The sequence below is a fragment of the Ailuropoda melanoleuca genome, chromosome 6, assembly GCF_002007445.2.
Source record: "Ailuropoda melanoleuca isolate Jingjing chromosome 6, ASM200744v2, whole genome shotgun sequence".
NCBI classification, from domain to species: Eukaryota; Metazoa; Chordata; class Mammalia; order Carnivora; family Ursidae; genus Ailuropoda; species Ailuropoda melanoleuca.
Window position 1 is genome coordinate 88,690,120 of NC_048223.1, and position 24,845 is coordinate 88,714,964.

Sequence of the window (24,845 nt, forward strand, 5' to 3'; positions counted from 1 at the left end):
TACTTTCTTAAAGGAATACAAAAAAAAAAAATCCAGCACCCCAGAATTATATAATTTGCAACATCCAGCATCCAGTAAACAATTAAAAGGGATGCACAGAAGCAGGAAAATATGTCCTAAGACTAGAAAAGTCAGTCAATAGAAATATACTTAGAAATAATAGATGATGAAATTTATAAACAAGAACTTTTAACAATCTATTATAAGTTTTATGAAGGTGCTCAAGGGAGTAAAAGAAAACATAGTGAGAAGAGAAATAAGAAATGAAACCCAAATGGAATTTCTAGAGGTGAAATACATAATATATGAACTGGACAGAACTAACAGCAGATGAGACAATAGTGAAGAAAAGACCAGTGTATATCAATATACAGTAATAGAAATGATCTAAAATGAAGCACACAGTGGGGGAAAAAGAGACTGAACAGAAATTCAGCAAACTTTAAAAGAAAAAAGAGGGAAAGAAATACCATGTTAACACTAGTCAAGAAAAAGTTAGATTGGCTAGATGAGCATTAGATGAAGTAGACTTCAGAACAAAGAGCATTACCAGTGATAAAGATGACATTACATAATGACAGATGTTAATTTATTAGAAAGTAGCAATTCAAAATCTGTATTCAACTCATGGCAAAATCTCAGATTAATATGAAATAAAAACCAACAGAACTGAAAGGAGAAAGAGACATATCCACAAAACTCCCTTTCAGCAACTGACATAAAAGAAAAAATATCAGTGAAGACATGGAAGATTTGAAACACGCTATAATTCATATTGTCCTAATTTAAAAGTATAACACACTTCACCTAAAAACAACAGAATACACCTTGAAGTATATATGGAACATATTCAAAGATTATACGCTGGGCCATAAAACAATTCTCAATAAATTTACAAGCTATGAAATCATACAGAGCTTCTCATATAAATTATAAAATAAAGCCTACAAATATTCTCAGATCACAATGGAATTAAATTAGAAATTAACAATAAGATATATAGGAAATCTACAAATATCTGGAAACTCAAATTTTTTTAACCTGTGAGTCAAAAAATAAGTCACAAAAGAATTTAGAAAATATCTTAAACTTCATGAGGGTAAATAAAACAGCACATTGAAATTTTAAGGATGAAGCCAAAGTTACGTTTCATAGAAATGTATAGCACTGGATACTTGTATGAAGAAAGTTAGCTAAACTTCTACCTTAAGAAATTAGAAAAGAAGAGCAAATCAAATTCAAAGAAGCAGAAGAATGGAAATGGTGGTAAAAACAGAAATCACTGAAGGAGAAAAACAATAAAAATGTAACCAACATTTGGTTCGCTGAAAAGATCAATAGAATTGGTGAATTTTCAGATGAATCAAAAAATAAAAGAGAGAAGAAGAAACAAACTAACAACCTCAGGAATGAAAGGGAGGACCTCACCATATTTTCTACAAAAATGTAAAGTGTGTTTAAGGGATAATACCGGAAAACTTTATGTCAGTAAGTTTGACAACTTACATGAAATGAACAAATAATTTGAAAGATAGAAGCTACCATAGCTCACCCAAGAAGAACTAGATTATATTAATAGCCCTATATCTCTTAAAGAAATCGAATTCATAACTTAAAATCCTCCCCCAAAGAAACATCAGATCTGAATAGCTTCACTGGCAAATTCTACAAAACATATAAGGAAAAACATCAGTTCTACACCAATTTGCCATAAAACTGAAGAGGAGACATTTGCCAGCTCATTTCAGGAGGTAAACACTACTGTATCGTCTATGAGGGCTGTGATAACAAAATAGCACAGAGTGGCCCGAACAACAGAAATTTAATGTTCTTGCAGCTCTGGAGGTTGAAAGTCTAAGACCAAAATGCCAGTAGGTTTGGTTTCTCCTAAGTCATCTCTCCTTGACCACCTTCTTGTTTTGTTCTCACATGGACTTTTCTGTGTGCATGCATATCCCTGTGTCTTTTCCTCTTCTTTCAAGGACACTTGTCCAATTTGATTATGGCCCCACATGTGTAATGTTGTTTAACCTTAATAAGCCCTTTAAAGGTCCTATCTCCAAATATAATCACACTGGGGATGAGGGCTTCAACATGTGAACTTCAGAACACACTGAAGTTCCTAACAACTATCTTGATACCAATATCAAAGATATTAGAAGAAAATTACAGATTAACATCCTCTCATGAATAGAGATGCAGAAGTCCTTAATAAAATTCGCCAAATCGAATCCAGAAATACATAAAAAGAGTAGTATATTGTGACGATGTGGAGTTCGTCCAAAAATGTAAAGCAGTTTAACACTTGAAGAATAACGAGTATAAGTCACTGTATGAATATATTCAAAATGAAAAAAAACAAATAATCGTTTCAATAGATGCAGAAAAAAATTTAACAAAATTCAATACCTGTTTACTAAAAAAACTCTCAGTAGACTATGAATCGCAGGGAAACCTCTCAACCTGATAAAGAGTATCTACAAAAAAACCTATGGCTAACAACATTCTTAAGAGTGAAAGACTGAACTCTGCCCCTCTAAGATCTGGAACAAGTGAAAGATGTCTGCTCTTAACACACCCTTTCAACAATTTATTTGAAGTATTAGCCCAGTGCTGTTAGGCAAGAAAAAGAAGACAAAAAGATTGCTAAAGAAGATATATGAAACACTTATTCAAAGATGATATGATTGTCTATACAGAAAATCATGAAGAATCTATTTTTAAAAGCTGTTAGAAATTATAAATAAACTTAGCAAGGTTGTAGGATATGCAGTCAGAATACAAAATCAGCTGTATTTCTATATATTAGCAAGGAACAATCTAAAATGAAAATTTAAAAATTTAATAATGTAAGAAACCTGAAATACTTGAAACATGCTTAAGATCTGTACACTGGAAATTACAAAGCATTGGGGCATGTGGGTGGCTCAGTCAGTTAAGTGCCTATCTTCAGCTCAGATCATGATCCCAAGGTCCTGGGATTGAGCCATTGAGCTCCCTATTTAGTGGGGAGTCTGCTTCTCCTCCTCCCTCTGCTCCACCACTCCTGCTCTCTCTCTCACTCATGTTTGCTCACTCTCCCTCTCTCTCTCAAATAAATAAATAAATAAATAAATAAATAAAATCTTAAAAAAAAAAAAACATAGGGGCGCCTGGGTGGCTCAGTCATTAAGCGTCTGCCTTCGGCTCAGGGCCTGATCCTGGGGTCCTGGCATCGAGCCCGCATCAGGCTCCCTGCTCCGCTGGAAGCCTGCTTCTTCCTCTCCCACTCCCCCTGTTTGTATTCTCTCTCTTGTTGGCTGTCTCTCTCCCTGTCAAATAAATAAATAAAAATCTTTAAAAAAATAAAAAATTTAAAAAACCACAAAGCATTGCTGAAAGAAATTAAAGAATACCTGAATAAATGGAGAAATGCACATTGTCTTTGCATTAGAAGACTCAATATTGCAAAGATGTCAAATCCCCCCACAGTGATCTCAATCAAAATCCCATCAGGTGTTTTTTGTAGAAACTGACAAGCTAATTCTAAAATGTATATGGAATGCCAAGGGCCTAGAATAGCAACAACAATTTTGAAAAAGAACAACACCGAAAGACTTAACCACTTGATTTCTAGACTTATTACAGAACTAATAATTAAGATACTATGACATTGGAATAAGGGCAGAAGTATAAAGCAATGGAACAGAATAAAAAGTCCACATATAATTCTACACGCATATATGCAATGATTTTTAACAAAGATGCCTAGGTAATTTAATGGAGAAAGGACAGATGTTTTAAAAAGTGATACTGAAATAACATGGAAAAAAAAAGAAACTCAATCCTTATATTACCTCATAAAAAAGGAATAAATCAGAGATATAAATCTAATAAATAACACTATAAAATTTTAGAAACAAACAGGAGAAAAATGTTTACAATTATGCAAATACGTCTTAGTACACAAAAAACATGAAGGACAAAAAAAACCCTGATAAATTAGATTTCCTCAAAATTCACTGTTTGATTAATTCTAATAATTTCTCAGAGGCATCCTCTTGAATTTATCCAATCAGTAATTTCCAACTGTCATATATCACACTTAAATTTCATCTCTTTGATCCCAGTTCTGTCATTTATGTGGTACATGATTTTGGTCAAGTTCCCTAAACTATGTCTCAGTTTCACCAACTATAGGAACAGAAATACCAACAATGCCTGTGTCATAAGGATGTTATGATGATCAGCTGAGGTACTATACCTGAAGCACTCAGCGCAGTACTTCATACAGGGTCAGCATTTAATGTGTTGGTTATTACTGTTAACATTTCGAGAATTCACTTTTTTCATTTACATTTTTCAAGATTTATTCCATTAAACCATGTAATTATTTTTCAGCCTGTTAAAAAGAACTATCCAGGGGCCAGAAACAATGATACTACAGTAGGAAGAAACAAGCCCAGTGTCCAGATCTTGACTCCTAAATACTATTGTCCAATAAAAGAAAACAAATCTCTCTCAAGAAATAGCTGAATCTAGGGCCGGGCCAGGGGGAAACTCGAGATAAGCTTGGAGTATCTTGTAATGCAATAAAGTAGGGAAGTGCTCAAAAACCTACAAAGATTCCCAAACTCAATATACAAGAAACAAATAAACAAATCATAAAATAGGCAGAAGATATGAACAGACACTTTTCCAATGAAGACATACAAATGGCTAACAGTCACATGAAAAAATGTTCAAAATCATTAGCCATCAAGGAAATTCAAATCAAAACCACACTGAGATACCACCTTACGCCATTTAGAATGGCAAAAATTGACAAGGCAGGAAACAACAATTGTTGAAGAGGATGANAATCAAAACCACACTGAGATACCACCTTACGCCATTTAGAATGGCAAAAATTGACAAGGCAAGAAACAACAATTGTTGAAGAGGATGTGGAGAAAGGCAATCCCCCTTACATTGTTGGTGGGAATGCAAGTTGGTACAGCCACTCTGGAAAACAGTGTGGAGGTCCCTTAAAAAGTTAAAATCTGAGCTACCCTACCAGCAACTGCACTACTGGGTATTTACCCCAAAGATACAGACGTAGTGAAGAGAAGGGCCATATGCACCCCAATGTTCATAGCAGCATTGTCCACAATAGCTAAATCGTGGAAGGAGCCGAGATGCCCTTCAACAGATGACTGGATTAAGAAGATGTGGTCCATATATACAATGGAATATTACTCAGCCATCAAAAAGAACGATTTCTCAACATTTGCTGCAACATGGACGGGACTGGAGGAGATAATGCTAAGTGAAATAAGTCAAGCAGAGAAAGACAATTATCATAATGGTTTCATTCATTTACGGAACATAAGAAGTACGAAGATCGGTAGGAGAAGAAAGGGAAGAAGAAAGGGGATGCACTGGGTGTTATACGCAAGTAATGAATCATGGAAATTTACATCAAAAACTAGGGATGTAATGTATGGTGACTAACATAATATAATAAAAAAATATTTAAAAAAAAAACCTAAAGGATTGGATGTGTGAAAGGACAGGACATCGGAGTCAACCTGAAAGACCTTCCAAGGGCCAGGGCTAGAACAATTTGAACACTAAAGTAAGTAACAATTAGATTATAATAAAGTACAAAATAAATATAAATGAGTCTGTACTCATATAACCAAATAATCAAATAAATAAGCAGGGTAGGAGAGACAAAACTTCTTTACAGAAAAATCTCCCAAAATGTATATATACTCCCTTCCCCAACAGGTAGAGCTTAATTCTTCCTCACTTCCCCACCCAGGAAGGCAGGCTAGACTTAGTGACTCAGTTCTAAAGAGTAAGAAAAGGGAAATACAGTAACTTTACAGCAGAGAAAACACCTCTGGCAAATACTACCTTAACCAAATGATACCATTAACAGTGTCAGTGGTGTCACATGGGTGTCATGTGCCTCCTGATATGATGTGACAAGAAGAGCACTTCACTTCTGTGGTATTCCTTCCCCAAACCTGTAATTCTAGTTTAATCATTAAAAAAAAATCAGACAACTGTAAATTGGGAGCCATTCTACAGGATACCTGGCCACTAGTCAGCCTGTCAAGGTTACAAAAAAACAAAGAAAGATGAAGAAACTGTCACAGACAAGAAGAAATTGGGGAGACATACAACTACATGCAATGTGATATCCTGCATTAGATCCTGGAATAGAAGAGAACATGAATGGGGGAAAAAATGGTGACATTCAAATAAAGTCTGGGATTTAGTTAATACTCATATACCAAGGCCAGTTTCTTTAAGGTCAGTTTTGACAAATGTACCCTGGTAATATATGACGCTAACAGGGGAAACTGGACGAGGGGTATTGCGGATGTTCTGTACTATCTTCACAATCTGTCTATAAATCAAAGATTATTCTAAAATAGAAGTTTTTTTGCTAACAAAATTAACAGTTTAGTGAAATAAATTTCTTCAAAGACACGAATTCTTTTTTTTCTCTTCCAAAAGATGAATTTTATTGTAAGTAGTTTCTCAAAATATTTTTTATAATAATTTTTTATTATGTTAGTTACCATACAGTACATCCTTAGTTTTTGATGTAGTGTTCCATGATTCATTATTTGCGTATAACACCCAGTGCACCACGCAATATGTGCCCTCCTTAATACCCATCACCAGCCTATCCCAGTCCCCCACCCCCCTCCCCTCTGAAGCCCTGTTTGTTTCCCAGAGTCCATAGTCTCTCGTGGTTCACTCCCCCTTCTGTTTATCCCCCCTTCATTCTCCCCTTCCTTCTCCTACCGATCTTCCTATTTCTTATTCTTTTTTAAATTTTTGGATATGCACATTTTGATAGAATATAGTCCTTCTGTTCCATTGTTTTTAACAGAATATTCCTTATTTCAGTTTTATCTGAGGTCTCCTCATGGTTAAATTCAGATTATTCATTCACATAGGTGAGGCTCCTTTCTCAGCGTTTCATATCTGAAAGCTTACATTGTCCATCTCTCCCTCATTAGTTACATTAATTTTGTCCACTGATTTAAGTCCAATTTTTCTCCTATAAAATATTTTTATTTTATCCTATCTTGCAATTAATGCACAATCTATAGGGAGACACTCTGCGACCACACACATCCTGCTCTTCACTGAAATTTTCATCTAGACTTAGCATTCATTGTTGCTTTTTGTGTGATTCAGTCTTTTGTAATGGGTACAAAAGTGTAATTTTCCAACGCTAGCACTCCCTCCACTTTTTTTTATTGTGGTAGAAAACATATAACATAAAATTAACCATCTAACCATTTCTAAGTATACAGTTCAGTAGTGTTAACTATATGCATATTGTTGTGAAACACATCTCCAGAACTTTTTCATCTTGCAAATCTGAAACTTAATACCCATTAAACAACTCCATTTTTCCCACTCCCCCAGCACCTGGTAACCACTGTTCTACTTTCTGTTTCTAAGAATTTGACCACTTTAAATACCTCACGTAAGTGGAATCATACAATATTTTTTTTGTGACTGGCTTATTTTACTTAGCGTAATATCCTCAAGGTTCATCCATGTTGTAGAAATGTGACAGGATTTCCTTCCTTTTCAAGGTTGAGTAATATTCCATTGCATGAATATACCACAGATTGTTTAGACACTCATCCATTCCCAGTTTTATTCAGATATAATCGACAGGCAGCATTGTATATGTTTAAGATGTACCACACAATGATTTGACTTACGTATATCATGAAATGATTATCAAATCAGTTTAGTTACTATTCATTATCTCATATGGATTCTCTTAACAAATTTCATATATACCATACACTAGTGCTAACCGATAGACATCATGTTGTACATGACATCCATAGCACATGCTTATCTTATAACTGGAAGTTCAAACCTTTTGACTATCTTCATCCAATCCCCCCCAACGTATCCCCTCTCTTCTGGTAAACACAAATCTGATCTCTTTCTCTATGATTTTGTTTTGTTTTTTGTTTTTTTCAGATTCCACATATAAGTGAGACCATAAAGTACTGTCTTTCTCTCTCTGATTTATTTCACTTGGCACAATGCCCTCAGAGTCCATCCATGTTGTTGCAAATAGCAGGATTTCCTTCTTTGTTATGACTGAATAACACTCCTGTGTGTATGTGTGTGTGTAGCTTCATTTTTTACATATGAATATTTAATTTTCCTACTACCATTTAAGAGATAAGAGACTGTCTTATCTCCATTGAGTATTCTTAGCTCCCATGTCAAATATTGTTGACCATATGCATGAGTTTATTTCTGGGTTCTCAGTTCTGTTCCATTGGTCTATGTATCTGTTTTTATGCCAGTACCATACTGTTTTGATTACTACAGCTTTATAATATAGCTTGAAATACAAAGTGTGATGATCTTTTGTGGTGCCATATAAATTTTAGGACTTTTTTTCTACTTCTATAAAAAATACCATTAGAATGTCAAGGGATTATACTGAATTTGTAGACAACTTTGGCTAGTAAACACATTTTTAACAATTTTGATTCTTCCATTCCATGAACATGGGATAACTTTCCACTCATTTGTGTCTCCTTTGATTTCTTTCATCAGTGTAAAGACACAAATTTTAAACACAGACACAACAAGAAATAGAAAATCCAAATAAAGAAGTTGAAAATTTGGGTCAAAAATCTTGCAAAAGACATACGAACAAACTCTAGGGCTCTATGACTTCACTTATACCAAGTATTTCAAGAATAAATAACACCAATTCCACACAAAGTATTCCAGAAAACAAAGGAAGACAGAATACTTTTCAAAAACATTTTATGACACCAGAATTACCCTGCTATCAAAAATAAACAAAAGTATTAAAACACCAATACCCCTCATGAACATATTTTTTAAAAAAAGTCTTTCATACCTGGTACTGGTTCAATTAAATATCCATACTCAAAACTCATTCCAGAAGGATCATAGATCTAAATTTGATTAAGTAAAACAATAAGCTTTTAGAGGAAAATATCTTCATGACCTTGAGAAAGTGATTATTTCTTTTTTCTTTTTTTTTTTTTAAGATTTTATTTATTTATGTGACAGAGAGACAGCTAGCGAGAGAGGGAACACAGCAGGGGAGTGGGAGAGGAAGAAGCAGGCTCCCAGCAGAGGAGCCTGATGTGAGACTCGATCCCAGAACGCCGGGATCACGCCCTGAGCCGAAGGCAGACGCTTAATGACTGCGCTACCCAGGCGCCCCGAGAAAGTGATTATTTCTTAAATAAACACTAGCCATAAAGGAAAACACTGAAAAACTGGACTTCCTTAAAATTAAGATTTCTCTTCATCAAAAGATACCATTATATAATAAAAAGGCAGTGGTGCCTGGCTGGCTCAGTTGGAAGAGCATGTGAGTCTTGATATCAGGGTCATGAGTTTGAGCCCCACATGGGGTGTAGAGATTACATACATACATACATACGTATGTAACTTTAAAAAAAAAAGGAAAGGCAAAAGGCAAACTGTAAAGTGGGAAAAGATATTTGCAATACATATATCCTATAATTAGCTCATTTAAATGATATATAAGGAACTTCTACAAATGAATAGGAATAAAATCAGACTACTCAATAGTAAAAGGAGAAAAGTATTTGAAAAGATTTAACAGATAAAAGAATAGATAAGGGAGGATATCCAAGTGGCTAGTACTCATGAAAAAGTGCCCAATTTCACTAGTCAACAGGGAAATAAAAATTAAAAGCAAAATGTAATGTTACTATACAGCTGTAGTAATGTAATGTTACTAGTTTGACAAAATGAAAAACACAAATAAGTTCTGATAAGGATGTGGAGCAACTGAAACTTTCAAACACTGCTGGTGGATTAAGCACTTTGGAAAACTGGTAGGTAACAACTACTCGACCTTAACAGATGCATATTTTATGAACCAGCAATTTCACTCCTATGTATATCCCCAACATAATCAAGTATATATATTCATCAAAGACATTTACAGGGGTGTTTGTAGTAGTACCATTTGCAATAAATACTAGTAACACTGTGTTCACCTAAAATAGAATGGATAAATAAACTGTAGAATATTCATTGAGTAGAATATTACTCAGCAGGAAGAATGAACAAACCACAACTACATACAGCAACATGTTTGAATCTCACAAATATAACATTAAAGAAGTCAGACTCAAAAGAGTACATAAAATGTGATCCTATTTACATAAAGTTCAAAACATGCAAAATTAAACTATGGTATTAGAAGTAAGGGTAGTAGTTCTCCTTTGAGAAAGGGAAGTGATTGAAAGAGGATTCAAAAGGTACAGTAGGATTCGGGGGGCTTCAGAGGGGAGGGGGGTGGGGGAATGGGATAGGCTGGTGATGGGTAGTAAGGAGGGCACGTATTGGATGGTGCACTGGGTGTTATACGCAACTAATGAATCATCGAACTTTACATCGAAAACTAGGGATGTAGTGTATGGTGACTAACATAATATAATTAAAAAAAAAAAAGATACAGTAGGATTCTGATAATGTCCTGCTTCTTGATCTGAGCGCTGGTTACACAAGGTGCAATCCCTTTGTGAAAATTCATTGGCGCTATTACACTCATGAGTACTTTACCACATGTGTATAATATAAGGGGATGGTATTTTATTGTATTTCAATAAAAATACAAGAAAATAAAAGATAAGCTAGAACCTGGGAGATCTTTGACTTATATATTCAAGATAACATTATAGAACACACAATTTTTTTTAAAAAAGCAAAAACAGAAAATTCAGATGAAATGGAAATAGCCTAATATATAAAATAGATAACCTTGCTAGCATTCAGGAAAGCATACATTAAAATAGTGTGATACGACTTTAATTCATCAGTTGGGAAAAATTATTAAAATGGATAAAATCACTATTGATGAGGGTTTAGTGAAATAGGCTAAAAGGAAAGTAAATTGAAATAGTATAAAATGTGCATAAAATTTAACCAGAAATTCCTCCTCTATGTATCTTTCATACAGAATACTTACACATGTAAAAACTGATCAAAGAACAGATGTTTATAGTAATACTGTTTGGGACAGTAAAAATTGGGGAAAAAACAAAATGTCCTTCAGTTTTGGGACAATTAATAAATTAAGATATTCATAAAATGTAAATCTAAGAGACTGTCCTGAATTCCCCTGATTTCTATCCCACTGCCCTTTCAAAGGCTTTCAAACTTGATAAAACTCTACCAAGTCAAAACAGTTTCTGAGGTATAACACAATTAGTTATAAATAAGAATCAAATAACCAAAATTGCAGGTCATATATTTATATTAGAAGTAAAGTTATTACTTTAGTAATATCATTTTGTTAAGATGGCTGGCTGACTGAAAAGGTTATGGTTTTGATGCCCTGTGAAACATTAATCAGTTTTATTTCTAATTCAGCAAACTTATTTCAAAATGCCTTTCCTAATAGGCAGTACATACCTTTTTCCTCAAAATGCTCTTTCAACCAGCACTACTCCCTGATTATTTAATGAGTTGAATAAATTATTTGAGACAGGGTTTTTCTATATTTCTAAGGGTTTTCCTCTAATACAATGTAGCTAAATGAAGTGACACTTGAATGCAGAGTGATTTTTCAAGAATATATGACTTTGACCATTAGAATAAAAAGGGATTGTGTCTACTTGTCTACAATGCTTTTGAGAATTTTATCAAATCAGAAGCTTTCAAAATTTGATTTGAATAAATGAAGAACCTTCAAGTTTACTAGACCTTGTACTTTTTAAATAACCTTCTTTAAAGAAATGCAGGGCTCTGTTAAGAACTTTTTTTAAACACAAACAGAAACCTGCTAGATTTACTGACCCACTATTTGTGCCTATACAGACAGCTTCCTCTCTACTAATTTATATATATAATGACATTTATTGTCAAAATCACATCCCATGGTCTAGTTAGACTTAATAGTCTAGCAATCTTTCAAAGAGATTTCCTTATATGATTCTATTCAAACTTGTATAGGCTTGTCTCAGACAATCACCATTTAATCACGGACTAGCACAAGCCATTAACAAGTTCGGCCAGTCTCCACGTATAATCTTTGACTCCACTCCTGCACTCTAGAGCACCACAGAATGAGTCCCTTCACAACAGCTCTTGGCACATTGGCTCACAGGTGTAACATCTACTGTTAGGTACTCTTCTCCAGGGTTGACATCTCTAGTTCTTTATTCCACTCCCTTCAATTCCTTTCTTATTCTACATTGAAAATAAATGTGATGACACTTCATGTCTTAGAAACCCTTTCTTCTGATTTCCAACTGAGATAATTTGATAAGCTAATAATATTCAAGAGCACATTTTTTTTTTTTAACCTGTGACTTGTTTTATTCTCCCTCACTGGAAACATTCAGGATTTTCTCCCTGTGTTTGGAAATTTCACAATAATGTTGCTTGATGTGGTGCCTCTTTTGCCTTTCATTTTGCTGGTACTTGAACTCACTCTCAAATCTAGAAACGCATGTCCTTCCATCTAGAAATTTTTCTTCAGTAAGTAGCTCCTCAGTCACCGTTTTTTTCCTTAATTCCTATCAGTTACATACAGGCTATCGTGGATTCATCTTCTAATCTTATCTTTTTTCTATTTTCTATCTCTTTATCCCATTTTCTGAAAAATACATCTAACTTTATATTCAATTCTGATATTTATTTCTGCTAACTGTTGCTTTATTTCTCAGAGCTTTTTTTGCTTATTGAACAGCCCTGGTTTTGATCATCCTGTTCATGTTTCTTGAGGCAGTATTGTTTCTTAGTTCTCTATGCATATTAATTACAGTATTTACTTATTTGTTTTCTACCTGCATTGTCTCTGAATTCATTTTTTCCCCCATTTGTTTATTTTACTCAAAGGCTTTCCTCAGATATCTGGTCACCTTTGGCTATTCATTCATGCGTAACACTGAGATATTAAGAAGGCAATTAGGAGCTGTGTGCGTGGCCATATGGCTCTTTGACTAGTAGTAAGTAGTCCTTGTTAATCCAAAAATTCAAAGACAGAGGGAGACACACACACTGTCCTTTAATTGAGAACTTTCCAAAGTCTGTCAATCTTTTCTCGGGCCAACCAATTTCTCCAGGGAGAAATCCTCTGATTCCCTGCCTGGGGAGTTTATAAACCTAGCTGCCAGCCTTGTTGAGAGCTGAATGGAGGAAAAAAGGACAGTTGAGGGGAAGGAGGGAGGAAGAGTCTTAACCTTGTATTAACTGCAGACTTTAACTACTTCCCCATTTTCAGGCTAGCAGACCACTCCCACTCCCAGCTCAGTCAACCTCCAATCCAAAACAACTCCTCCAGCTTCATCTCTACAGACTAAACCTCCTGTCATCTGCCAAGGCGAGAGAAGAACAGTTAGTTATCTTGCTGCTCAAGCTAACAGAAGAAACCTAGGTGTCTAAAAAATTCTAAGACAGACTTTAAACAATTACCCTGTTTCACTCAGCACTTTCAATTCTTGAACATTTCATAGTTCCAATGCAGAGATCTGGTAGTTTCTAATTGGCAGCTTCTCCTACCCCATCCATTTCTGGCAGTTGGGTTTCTTCTCTGCTCTGCTAAAGGCATTGCCCATCTCTTTTCCATTTTCCAAAACGGTTAGCCTTTTTCATCTACTATTGTCTCCTCTCCTGTCAAGATGTCTTTGTGGATTTACAACTTTTCCTTCCTTCACTTTCTCTTCATTAGAATTTCCAGAGGGAGCATACATGAAAGCATGTGCTCAATCTACCATGTTTCAGTGCAAGGATCACTCAGGTTCTTGTCTCCTAAATATATTTTAAGCACAGCTTACCTTGGTCATACTCAGAGATGAACTTTTTAACATAATAAACAAAAAACATTAATTTTATTCTTACTGTATTTTACCTTTAGCTCCTTTTCCAAATCTGCTGAGATTACTATAGCACCTTTCTGATATGACTATTATAGGATTACCATTTGTATTACAATTTACCTGCATACAAATTTCTACAGTATATTGTAATCTCCTTGGAGAGACCATGCTTTCTCTACTTCCACTTCCAGACCAGAATACAGGGCCCAAGCCAAAACATGCACTAGGTAAATGTCTACAGAGCAATGAATTTTGCTATTAATTGTCATTTTGAGGTCCATCTTATTACATGTTTCTCTAGCAATAAGAGTACTTCTCCCAGGATTGGACAAATGCAAAGTGTTGGGTAACATGGAAAGCTTTTCTCTTAGGGTGTTGGGAGAGTGCCCTTCCATCATGGATTCTAGATTAGTCGACTCAAATGGTATTGTCTTAAAACCATGAAAATCCCTTGGCCAGAAGACGAGTCCAAATCAGAATCAAAGAAGGAACGTAACAGGTCAAAACTGGAGAAGGAGTACTAGGCAGCAGTTGAAGGACTGAAATATGAAGTGGAAAGCTAGAAGAGCAGGAATAAGTCATAAAGGCATATAAGGCCATAAATTAATGAGGCCCATGAAAAATAAAGACATCAGAGATTCATTTTTAGGTGTGCTCATATGTGGCTTAGGGGCAGCCATGAATGTTTAAAAGCACCAAGATGGACAGAATACCCCCTTGTCCCACCGTACTCATTCCTAGATTCCCTAGCCTTGGGATAAGGTAAGGTGTCCCTTTTTTGCCCAGTCTTGAGATCCTGTCCCTAAGAAAGTCTAAGCCTCAAGTTTCCATGAACTCCTTTGATGTCCAGCCATTCTCCTTGGCTCAGGCCCTAGAGCAGGCCTTAGAGGAGGCTGTTTGTAGAGCATGTCCTGAAAGTCCTGGTGCATGGCAATATCCATGAGCACACAGGAATGGTCAGGAACAATAAGAGACATGGAGAATGTGAATGAATGAAGTTATGGTAGTAGAGGGGTGGTGACCTTTATTACTTCAGTGATTCAGGAAGAATCCAGAATGTGGTTTCTTGAAGTTTCACATAATAGAGATTTCATGAGAGTTGAGCAAGTCTAGTTTGCCTGTGGGATTTTCTCAGTGGTGAGCAATGCTCTATCAGCTGGTGTATTTATATTCTATAAATCTTTCTTGTGGATGGAGACTCCTCGACCAGTGGCCAGAGTCAGGATGGTTCTAGATAGAGGAGAACCAGGAGGGAAGGACACAATTACTACAAAAGATGTGTGGACTGATTTCATAGCCTGCTGTACATTAATTCAGCATCTAGGAGCTATGCAGCCTGTCACTGTACCCACACAAGGCATAGAACCAAAAGTACTTTCCAGTGACTCCTCTAAATACCCCATCTGGCTTCCTGATAGGTGGGCATGAACTCAGAGGCCTTAAAAACAAGATACAAATGTCGTCCTTTCTCAGACACATGGGTGGGAAGGTGAGAAAGAAATATCTCTTAAGAAAAAGTGGGGTTGACTACAAGAACTAAAGGTGAGCTACATATAGAACCCAGTGTTGTGTTTTGGCATAGACAAACTTTACTATAATGAGAATTGTGTTCTCTTCCAGGATACTCAGGAACTAACAGAGAGTAGCATAAACCCTGGGCTAGCTAGCTCAGGTCCTACATGGTTCTGTATAATTCAAATTCTATTGGACCTGATGCAATAAGATGACTAGAAATTTCAGGTCACTGTGGCTAAGTTTTAAGGAGCCTAAAACATGAAGAAGGCTGAGGATCTTCACAAAGACTTTGCCAACAGGACAGCTAAGTGACTAGTTCACTAGTTAAATCAATAAATGAATCTCCTGAGTATTTTATCACTTTCAGAATCATAAAAGGGTGACTTCTGACACCAGCAAGCACTGCTAAGTTCAAGCACCTATCTCACTTTGCAATGGGATTCCAGGGGAGACTTTAGGGCCACCAAGTGCTCCAAGCAAAGAACTTCCTGGGGTTTGGTGGTTTGGGTCATCCTAATGTTAGGGTGGCCAAGAAGAAGAGCATTTGCCCTATCAGGTGAGGAAAGCTTCTTGATCCAGGGCTGCTCTAGACTACTCCAGCTAGAAGCTGGTTTAACCTGTCTTGTTCTTAGCAAAACTCAGCTCTTAAAGATCATTTCATCCTCTCCTAAGGGCTCACAAATGATCTGTTTGGTAATAGAAATTTGCCATGAATAAAAACTGCTAATCTGTCATTTCTTAAAGGACAACATCTTGTAGAAACTACAGATCAGTAGTACCTCTTCTATTCTCTGCTTTCTTCCACCAGGAAAAGCAGCTCTGAAATAATGTTTAACTTAACAAACATTATTAAACATCTGCAATGTACAAAGCACTGAGTGTGCTTAAGCAAAGAGGAAAAAGACACAAACTTTATCATCCAAAAGTTTGTCCTTCAATAGGGAAGTATAAAAATAACTATAATGTGAGACAATAAAACAAGCACTCTAGTAAGGATATAAATAAAGGCTTAAGGAAGCCCAGAAAAGAAAATACAAATTCCAGCTGGAATTCCATGAAAACTATAATGCTTCTAGCAAGTGATTTTGGGACTGGCTAGAGATTTTAATTCATTTAAAGTAACTTGGTTCTTGGTCTGCCTCTCTCTCTTACCGTGGACTTTAAATCCATCTGTATGTTTTACAAAGCATACTCTTTCCTTGAGAAAAGAGACATTCACTAGGTGGCAATAAAGAACAAAGCTATAAATGGCCATATTTATTTAGATTCTAAAAAGTTCTGTCAATAAAAAACGACAATTGCTACTTTCATTATAATTTATTTTAAGGAAACCAACCCAGTTTGGTCACTTACATAGTAATTGCAAAGGTCTTAAGTAAATGGGTGCCTCAACCACCTTTTTGTGTACTGTTTTAGTCCTTTTCACAAAACCTAAAATAAAGGAATGAAGTGTTTGGGACATAAAATAGGAAAGAAACTGATTTAAAATTATATTTAAAAAGACTCCAGTAAAAACGTATAATTTGATCAGATTCTTAAGCAGACTAAGACATGGCTTCTGAAGACCAGGGATTTTGGTGTCAGAAGACCTTGGTTTGCTGCTGGTTTGGCCACTTTCTAGCTTCAACCACAGGCAGGTTACACATCCTACATGCCTCAGCTTCTACATCTGTAAATTGGGGTGATAATTAGAATGCCTTTTTGTAGAGCATTTGTGATTAAACAATGTAATAAATGTGGAAAAAAAAGATTCTTAAGCAGAAGCTCAGCAGATAACTAATGGAACTGTTAGTGCATAGTTATCTCAAAAAGGAAAAAGCAGCAAGCAGATTTTTAAAAAATCAAGCTACACAAAATGAAATAAATAGTCCTGAACAGCAATCATAGAAATGGAAAAAAAAAGGAGGCTCAAGATAGCATTTCATAACAACCAAATTACCTTCTTGCTGTGATAACACCAAAGGAAGGTTATAGTACAACTGGTATACTGCCAGTAATAGGATTAACCTTTTCTGGAAAGTAACGTGGCAATAGAGAGTAAAAGCAATACAAAATTCAGACCCATTAGCTCAAGGATTCCAACCCTGAAAATTTATCCTAAAGAAAGAATTTAACCCAAGAATAAAATCGGTAAGTATCAACACGTTGTTGGTAGTAATGTCCATAATGGAAGGGGAAAAAAAAGTGGAAACCACATATGTGCTCAGATAAGTAGTATCACAATGAGAAAGCAAGCTGCTTCCGGGTCTTTCAGGATGTATACAGGACCAGAAGGACTTCTGGAGTCAGAGCTGCAAGACCAGAGAAGCAGCCCAGCAAGGACGACCCACTGCAGAGCTCTGGCTTAGCCCTCTGAGGGAGGGAGCAACACTGAGGACACGGAGGGCAGGAGAGAAGAGGGCGCGACAGCTGAGCTGAACTTGGAAAGAAGGAGGAAAGGTATAAAAGACACGTTGAAAAGTGATGGCAAGCTACTAATGTTGGAGATAAGACAATGACAGTATGGGTCACCTGGAGACAGTGACATCTCATTAGAACACTATTGGCATCATGTACGGAAAGCCACCTTCTTTGTGTGTTTGTACTTGTTTGTATTTTCCAGATTCTCTGCAATAAATATTTATCATTATATATAATTATATATTACATGTTATATATGTAACATATTATTATTTACATAATTAGAAAAAATGTTATTTGGAAAGAGTAAAATAAAACACAAGAATCTAATCCTTGCTACTCTGTGACAGCTTGTTAGATGCACAAAATCTTGTGTTCCCGCACGGACCCAGTAAATCAGAATCTGCAGGTTAACAAACCCACAGTGGTTCCCACATATATTTATAGTCTGAGAAGCACTGCTCTGGATCCTTTTTCCCCTCACACCCCCCCCCAAAGTATGCGAGGCACAAGAATTTACCAGACTCTGCTTTGGCCTTCCTGTATGAATACATGTTGTCCCCATGCCCGGATGAGGTGGGTAAAAGGCTTCTGTAGGTACTGAGCCTTGTGCGCCGAGAGTCAGGCAGAAGGTCTGATTGATATCTTGGGGCCAGCACACAACTGCTGTTCACCTGGTCGAACACACAATGCAAAGGAATTTCTATTAGACAACTGGAGTTTTCACAGCTTTAATAGATTATTACTGACATTTAGTCAGTAACTGTATCTCAGTGATCTAACTCTCTTAATGCCACACTTATGCTAAACTAGGTGTTGGGGATTCAACACTGAATGGAAAAGAGCTAACTACAGAGCCTGTCTTCAAGTAGTTCATGTTCAATCTATCAAAATTCATCAGATAGAATAAGCATTTTTTTTCTTTTCTAACCTTTGCCAAACAGGCCTATAAAATCATGTTATGTTGTTCCCACTGGTTATAACCTAGAATATTTTTTGTCTGGCAACCTCTCCACTAGCTACCTGCAAATGATATTGGATTACTATAATCTGAATTTAAAAGTTAATGTTCCATGTTCATGGATTGGAAGAATAAACATTGTTAAAATGTCTACCCTGCCCAGAGCAATTTACACTTTCAGTGCCATCCGTATTAAAATACCATCGGCATTTTTCAAAGAGCTGGAACAAACAATCCTAAAATTTGTATGGAACCAGAAAAGACCCCAAATTGCCAAGGGAATGATGAAAAAAAAATAAATAAATAAAGGCTGGGGGCATCACGTTGCCTGACTTCAAGCTATATTACAAAGCTGTGGTCACCAAGACAGCATGGTATTGGCACAAAAACAGACACATAGACCAATGGAACAGAATAGAGACTCCAGAAATGGACCCTCAACTCTATGGTCAACTAATCTTTGACAAGTCAGGAAAAAATATCCAATTGGAAAAAAGACAGCCTCTTCAATAAGTGGTGCTGAGAAAATGGGACAGCTACATATAGAAGAATGAAACTGGACCATTCCCTTACACCATACAGAAAGATAAACTCAAAATGGATGAAAGACATTGATGTGAGACAGAAATATATCAAAATCCTAGAGAAGAACATGGGCAGTAACCTATTCGACATCAGCCACAGTAACCTCTTTCAAGACACGCCTCCAAAGTCAAGGGAAACAAAAGCGAAAATGAACTTTTGGGACTTCATCAAGATAAAAGGCTTCTGCACAGCAAAGGAAATAGTCAACAAAACTAAGAGGCAACCCACGGAATGGGAGAAGATATTTGCAAATGACGTTACAGAAAAAGGGCTGATATCCAAGATCTAGAAAGAACTTCTCAAACTCAACACTCAAAAAACTAATAACCCAGTCAAAAAATGGGCAGAAGACATGAACAGACACTTCTCCAAAAAAAGACATACAAATGCCTAAAAGACACATGAAAAAATGCTCAACATCACTAGCCATCAGGGAAATGCAAATCAAAACCACAATGAGATACCACCTTACACCAATCAGAATGGAAAAATTAACAAAACAGGAAACAACAAACGTTGGTTAGGATGTGGAGAAAGGGGAACCCTCTTATACTGTTGGTGGGAATGCAAGCTGGTACAGCCACTCTAGAAAACAGTATGGAGGTTCCTCAAGATGTTAAAAATAGAGCTACCCTACAACCAAGCAATTGCACTACTATGTATTTACCCCAAAGATACAGATGTAGTAAAAAGAAGGGGCACCTGCACCCCAATGTTCATAGCAGCAATGTCCATAATAGCCTAACTGTGGAAGGAGCTGAGATGTCCTTCAACAGATGAATGGATAAAGAAGATGTGGTACATATATACAATGGAATATTAATCAGCCATCAGAAAAGATGAATACCCACCATTTGTATCGACATGGATGGAACTGGAGGGGATTATGCTAAGTGAAGAAAGTTGAGCAGAGAAAGACAATTTCACTCATACGTGGAATATAAGCAATAGCACGAAGGACCACGGGGAAGGGAGGGAAATCTGAAGGGGGAGAAATCAGAGAGGGAGACGAACCATGAGAGACTATGGACCCTGGGAAACAAAGTGAGGGTTTTAGAGGGGAGGGGGTAACAGGGTGATGGGTATTAAGAAGGGCACATGTTGTGATGTGCACTGGGTCTTACACGTAACTAATGAATCATTGAACGCTAAATCAAAAACTAATGATGTACTATACAGTGGCTAACTGAACATAATAAAAAAAATAAAATAAAAGTTAATGTTTTGAAACATACATACCTTAAAACTTTGAGATATAGGATGTTAAGAAACATTATTTAAAACATGGATGTAAGGCAAAAATGTAGGTTACATAACCTTTTAACGTTATATGAGGACGATATTTAACAGGCCCTCCCAAGGATTATTCAGTTATGTAAAGAATTGTACCTACAGATCTTTGACCAGTAGGGATACAAATAATTTCTGATAGGAAATATAACATCAAAGATTATCATGTATTGCCCTGTCAGAAATTAAACCAGACTTTCTAAATCTAACCTAGCGTTCTTATTCTAACATTCATTCCAAATGCCTATAAAAATCTGGATCCACAAGTGTTTTCTGAACCACCTTTGCCATCTTCCTGGCTCCTTTACTAGTCAATAAATTAAATAAAGTCTCTAACATGGCTTCATCTCAAATTTTAATGCATCACACTTTCAATTTTTTTAAATGCTACTTTGTCGATGGGGAAAAAATATCTTTTCTTTTTAAAAAGACAGCGGTGGCCTCGTGACTGGTACTGTAGTCTTGGGCTTCAGTGGTGAGCCTTCCCTGGAAGCAGACCTGAGAAGTTAACGACCTCACTGGTAACTAAGAAACACTAAGAATAATGCCCAACTTTCTGTCTCCCAAATACATGAACTAAAAATATTTAAAATGATACAACCTTAATTAAAAACAAATAAAATGAATTTTCTTTAGAAATTTTGTTAGATAATTTCAAGATACTCCTTGATAACTGGAGATACTCCTACTTAAATACCAGGTTTTAAATACGCTAGATGCTGCATTCTACCAAATAAACATATGAATGGTCCTGTACTACAAGTTGTCCTCTTTATATAAATACACCCCCCAACATACAAAAGATCTCTCTAGCACACCAATGAGTAGACTGAAATTCATATTAATCCAAACCAACAGTCACCAGTTTCACATCTTTCATAGAAGTCAGTAGTGCTCCCAGAGCAAACAACTTTGATCAGAAACACACGCCCATTTCTGGCATTTATTAGTGCAGTGAGTTTGAGATAGGCCTGTAGAAATAGAACAATCAAATGGGATGAATTTCTCTTATCTTACATTTTATCCAGTATATCTTAGGACAGATAGACAAAAGAATATCTTAATTAAGCTGATTAACATTTAATTCAGTTTTTGAGTTGCAGCTACTATAGTAAATCAGCAAAAGTTTAAGATTATACAATTCAACAAGCATGTATTAAAGCCTAGGTGGTCTATAAAGTCTACAAAAGTAAATTATATAATAAAAACAGAATCTTCATTTATTATAATGCAAAAGAAAATTTTAAGGAAATATAGTGAAAACTTTTACCGTATTACCACTTCCTCCAATGCTTGACTATGTAAGCCCCCAGCAGTGCTTCCCCTATAATTTCTTTTTTTCACAATGATTTCTGGACTCATCTCCCCAAGTTGAACCATAAACATCTTGAAGTCAGGAACTTTAACTTTTTCATTTTTGCACGTTCAGTGACTAGCACATTCTAGACACTCAAGAAATGTCTGATGGATTAACTAATTAATTAATTCCATGAAAAATGTGTATGCATCACCAGGCAATCTGCATAACCATGTCAAGAACTCTGGGAAGTCGCAGAGGTCAGATTCCTAAATTAAAAGTTTCCCTCCAATTCCTAAAGAAGATTGCTACAGTGTAGAAAATCAGAACCCTCAGAAGGGGAAAATATTAAAAAAAAAATTAGTAGTTGTTTTGGGATACAGCACTGAGGATAGACAAAGTTCCAATATGACATAAAGTGGTCCCATGTGATCATAAGAGGAAAAAAACACAAGTGTTTGGTTTGCGCAAGAAACAAAAGCAGGACATTTTTTTTCAGGAGATAGGGTGACACAGAAGAGCCAATGAGTACTGTACACATTCTCGAAGGCCCAGTTAAGGTGCTATTTTCAGTCTGTCTCAAATGCTCGAAGAATTAAAGCAGATGCCAGCAAAGACCATTCCTGCATATTGGACTTTTTGTTGGATGCAAGATACCAAAATATAATTTGAAACAACATGCTCAGCACCTTGTCCTGGTAATTTTAACCTCCAGCGCTGAGCACTTCTAATCCTTTTGAAAGTTCTATCATGACCCACTCTCTCTGAGACCTATGTTGGCCTAGAGAGAAGAGAATGAAAGAAACCAAAATGCCCAGTACTGAGTATCCTACTCTCCTACCTGAAGTCACCTCAGGAACAAGAGTTCCTTCCTGTGGAATCTATATTTCCTGTGACTGAATTCTCAAGGCATGCTTCTTGGCTATTAATATTTAGCATATTTTATGCCATTTAAGAATTGGTTTTAGTTTAGTTGTGTGTTTTTTTTAAGAAACAAATTTTTCCAATTATGAAGCTAACCAATATTCACGTAGAAAGTAAAGTTACCCTTAGGAAATTTCACTTTTGATCAGTGCCTTCTTAGTCACTCTCTGCAGTATGTGTGTGCGAGGCCTGGGGGATATGGAGCAGGGAGGGATGAAGTGCTGAAGCGCTACCTCCAGAGCCACTGGCAGTTCCGGCCAACACAATCAGGCAAGAAAAAGAAATTAAGTATTCAAATGGGGACGGAAAAACTGAAACTGTCTCTATTCACAAGATGAAGATTTTCAAACATAAGTATACCTCAATAAAAAAGCTGATTTTTAAAGGCCATAAAAAGATAGTTGTTTCAAAAAAAGTAAAATAAAACACATTGAGGTAATTGTGTAAGAACAATTTAAAAAATCAAGTTACTAATATAAGTTTAAACATTAAAAAAATAGTTGCTATCCACCAATCAGAAATGAGAAAGAACTGTCACCCCTCCCAGGTCCTTATCCTTTTGTTTGTATTTAAAAAAGCACTGGGATTCTGTGTCAGCAATTTTCAATCACTTGCAACCCAGGGACTGACATACTTACCATGTGCCACACTCTGAGCAAATACTTTTTAATTGTTAGAATGGCATTAGTAAAAATAACTACTTACTAAAAACATCATTTTAAAATGATTTCATTACCTAGATGCCAAGATATTTAGGTGCCAAGATAAACAATCTTCTACTATTTGTTTCATTCAAGACATAAATTGCTTTGGCATATTTCCTCAAACCTCCTCAACATCAGGTCCATCTGTCTGTCCATCTGTCTGTTCTTCCTTTTTATTTTCCCTCTTACCTGCCTCTCTCTCTTTAGGAAATATGCCAGTAATTACAAGAGAGTGCCTATTTCAAAATATATAGTTCCTGTACCCTTAATCAATAGACCTTGGCTCATATAACCCAAGAAACTATTTACTTATAGGGAACAGTCACAAACATATACACATTATATATGTGTATAGACAAGAGTTGACATAGCAGGCCTGAGGCTGCTACACTTAGAAAAACCTACTTACAAGTGTGGCCCTTGGCTGTCATCTGGGAACTTGCCTGGCAAAACTTTCCCTTAATGAGAAAAGAGGCTCATTGTGCCTACACTGTATAAATGATGTGGTGTATGCTGAACACCTGATTTCTTTATGGGCATCTGGAATTTTAGTGACCACCATCAGTCACACAAATACTGTGTGCCTCCATGACTGACCCCCAAGAAAGACCCTCAATTCCTAGCCTCAGGTGAGCTTCCTTGGTAGACAACATTTCATACAAGTTGTCATAACTTGTTGCTGGGGGAATTAAGTACATTCTGTGTGACCTCACTAAGAGAGAACTCTGAAAGCTTGCAACTGGTTTCCACCTGCAAAGGAATGAATGTTTGTGTCCCTCCAAAATTCACATGTTGAAACCTTAATCCCAATGTGATGTTATTTGGAGGTGGGGCCTTTGGGAGGTAATTAAGATCATGTGAGTGGAGCTCTCATGAATGGGATTAGTGCCCTTATAAGAAGACCAGAGAGCCAGGTAGCTCTCTTTCCACCATGTGAGGACACAACAATAAGACGGCAGTCTGCAACCTGGAAGAGAGTTCTCACCAAAACATGACCAGGCTGGAACCCCAATCTTGGACTTTCAGCATCCAAAACTGTGAGAAATAAATGTCTGCTGTTTAAGCTACTTAGTTTATGGTATTATGTTGTAGCAGCATGAAGTCACTAAGAGGAAAACTGGTACTGAGAAGTGGGGGTGCTGCTCTAACAAATACTTAATGCAGAAGCAGCCTTGGAACTTGGTAATCGGTAGAGGCTAGAAGAGTCTGAGGTTCATGCTAGAAAAAGCCTAGACTGCCATGAAAGGACACTTAAAGGCAATTCTGGTTAAGAGCTCAAGAAGAAAAGAGGACAGCTACAGACA

At 36.3% G+C, this 24,845-nt stretch overlaps 1 protein-coding gene across 8 annotated transcripts in view; it reads right to left on the reverse strand.

Annotated features, from left to right (window-relative positions):
* The window catches only part of PTPN20 (protein tyrosine phosphatase non-receptor type 20), a 101,401-nt gene that overhangs the window by 61,614 nt on the left and 14,942 nt on the right, over positions 1-24,845 (reverse strand). For 7 of the 8 annotated variants that reach the window (XM_034662831.1, XM_034662835.1, XM_034662833.1 and 4 more), the window contains one exon: positions 18,301-18,454. In XM_034662831.1, the coding sequence (XP_034518722.1) occupies positions 18,301-18,334 (34 nt within the window). In that variant the 5' untranslated portion in view covers positions 18,335-18,454. Of the gene's footprint in view, positions 1-18,300; positions 18,455-23,950; positions 23,979-24,845 lie in introns of those variants that run through there. The other variant, XM_034662832.1, reaches the window with a different exon arrangement.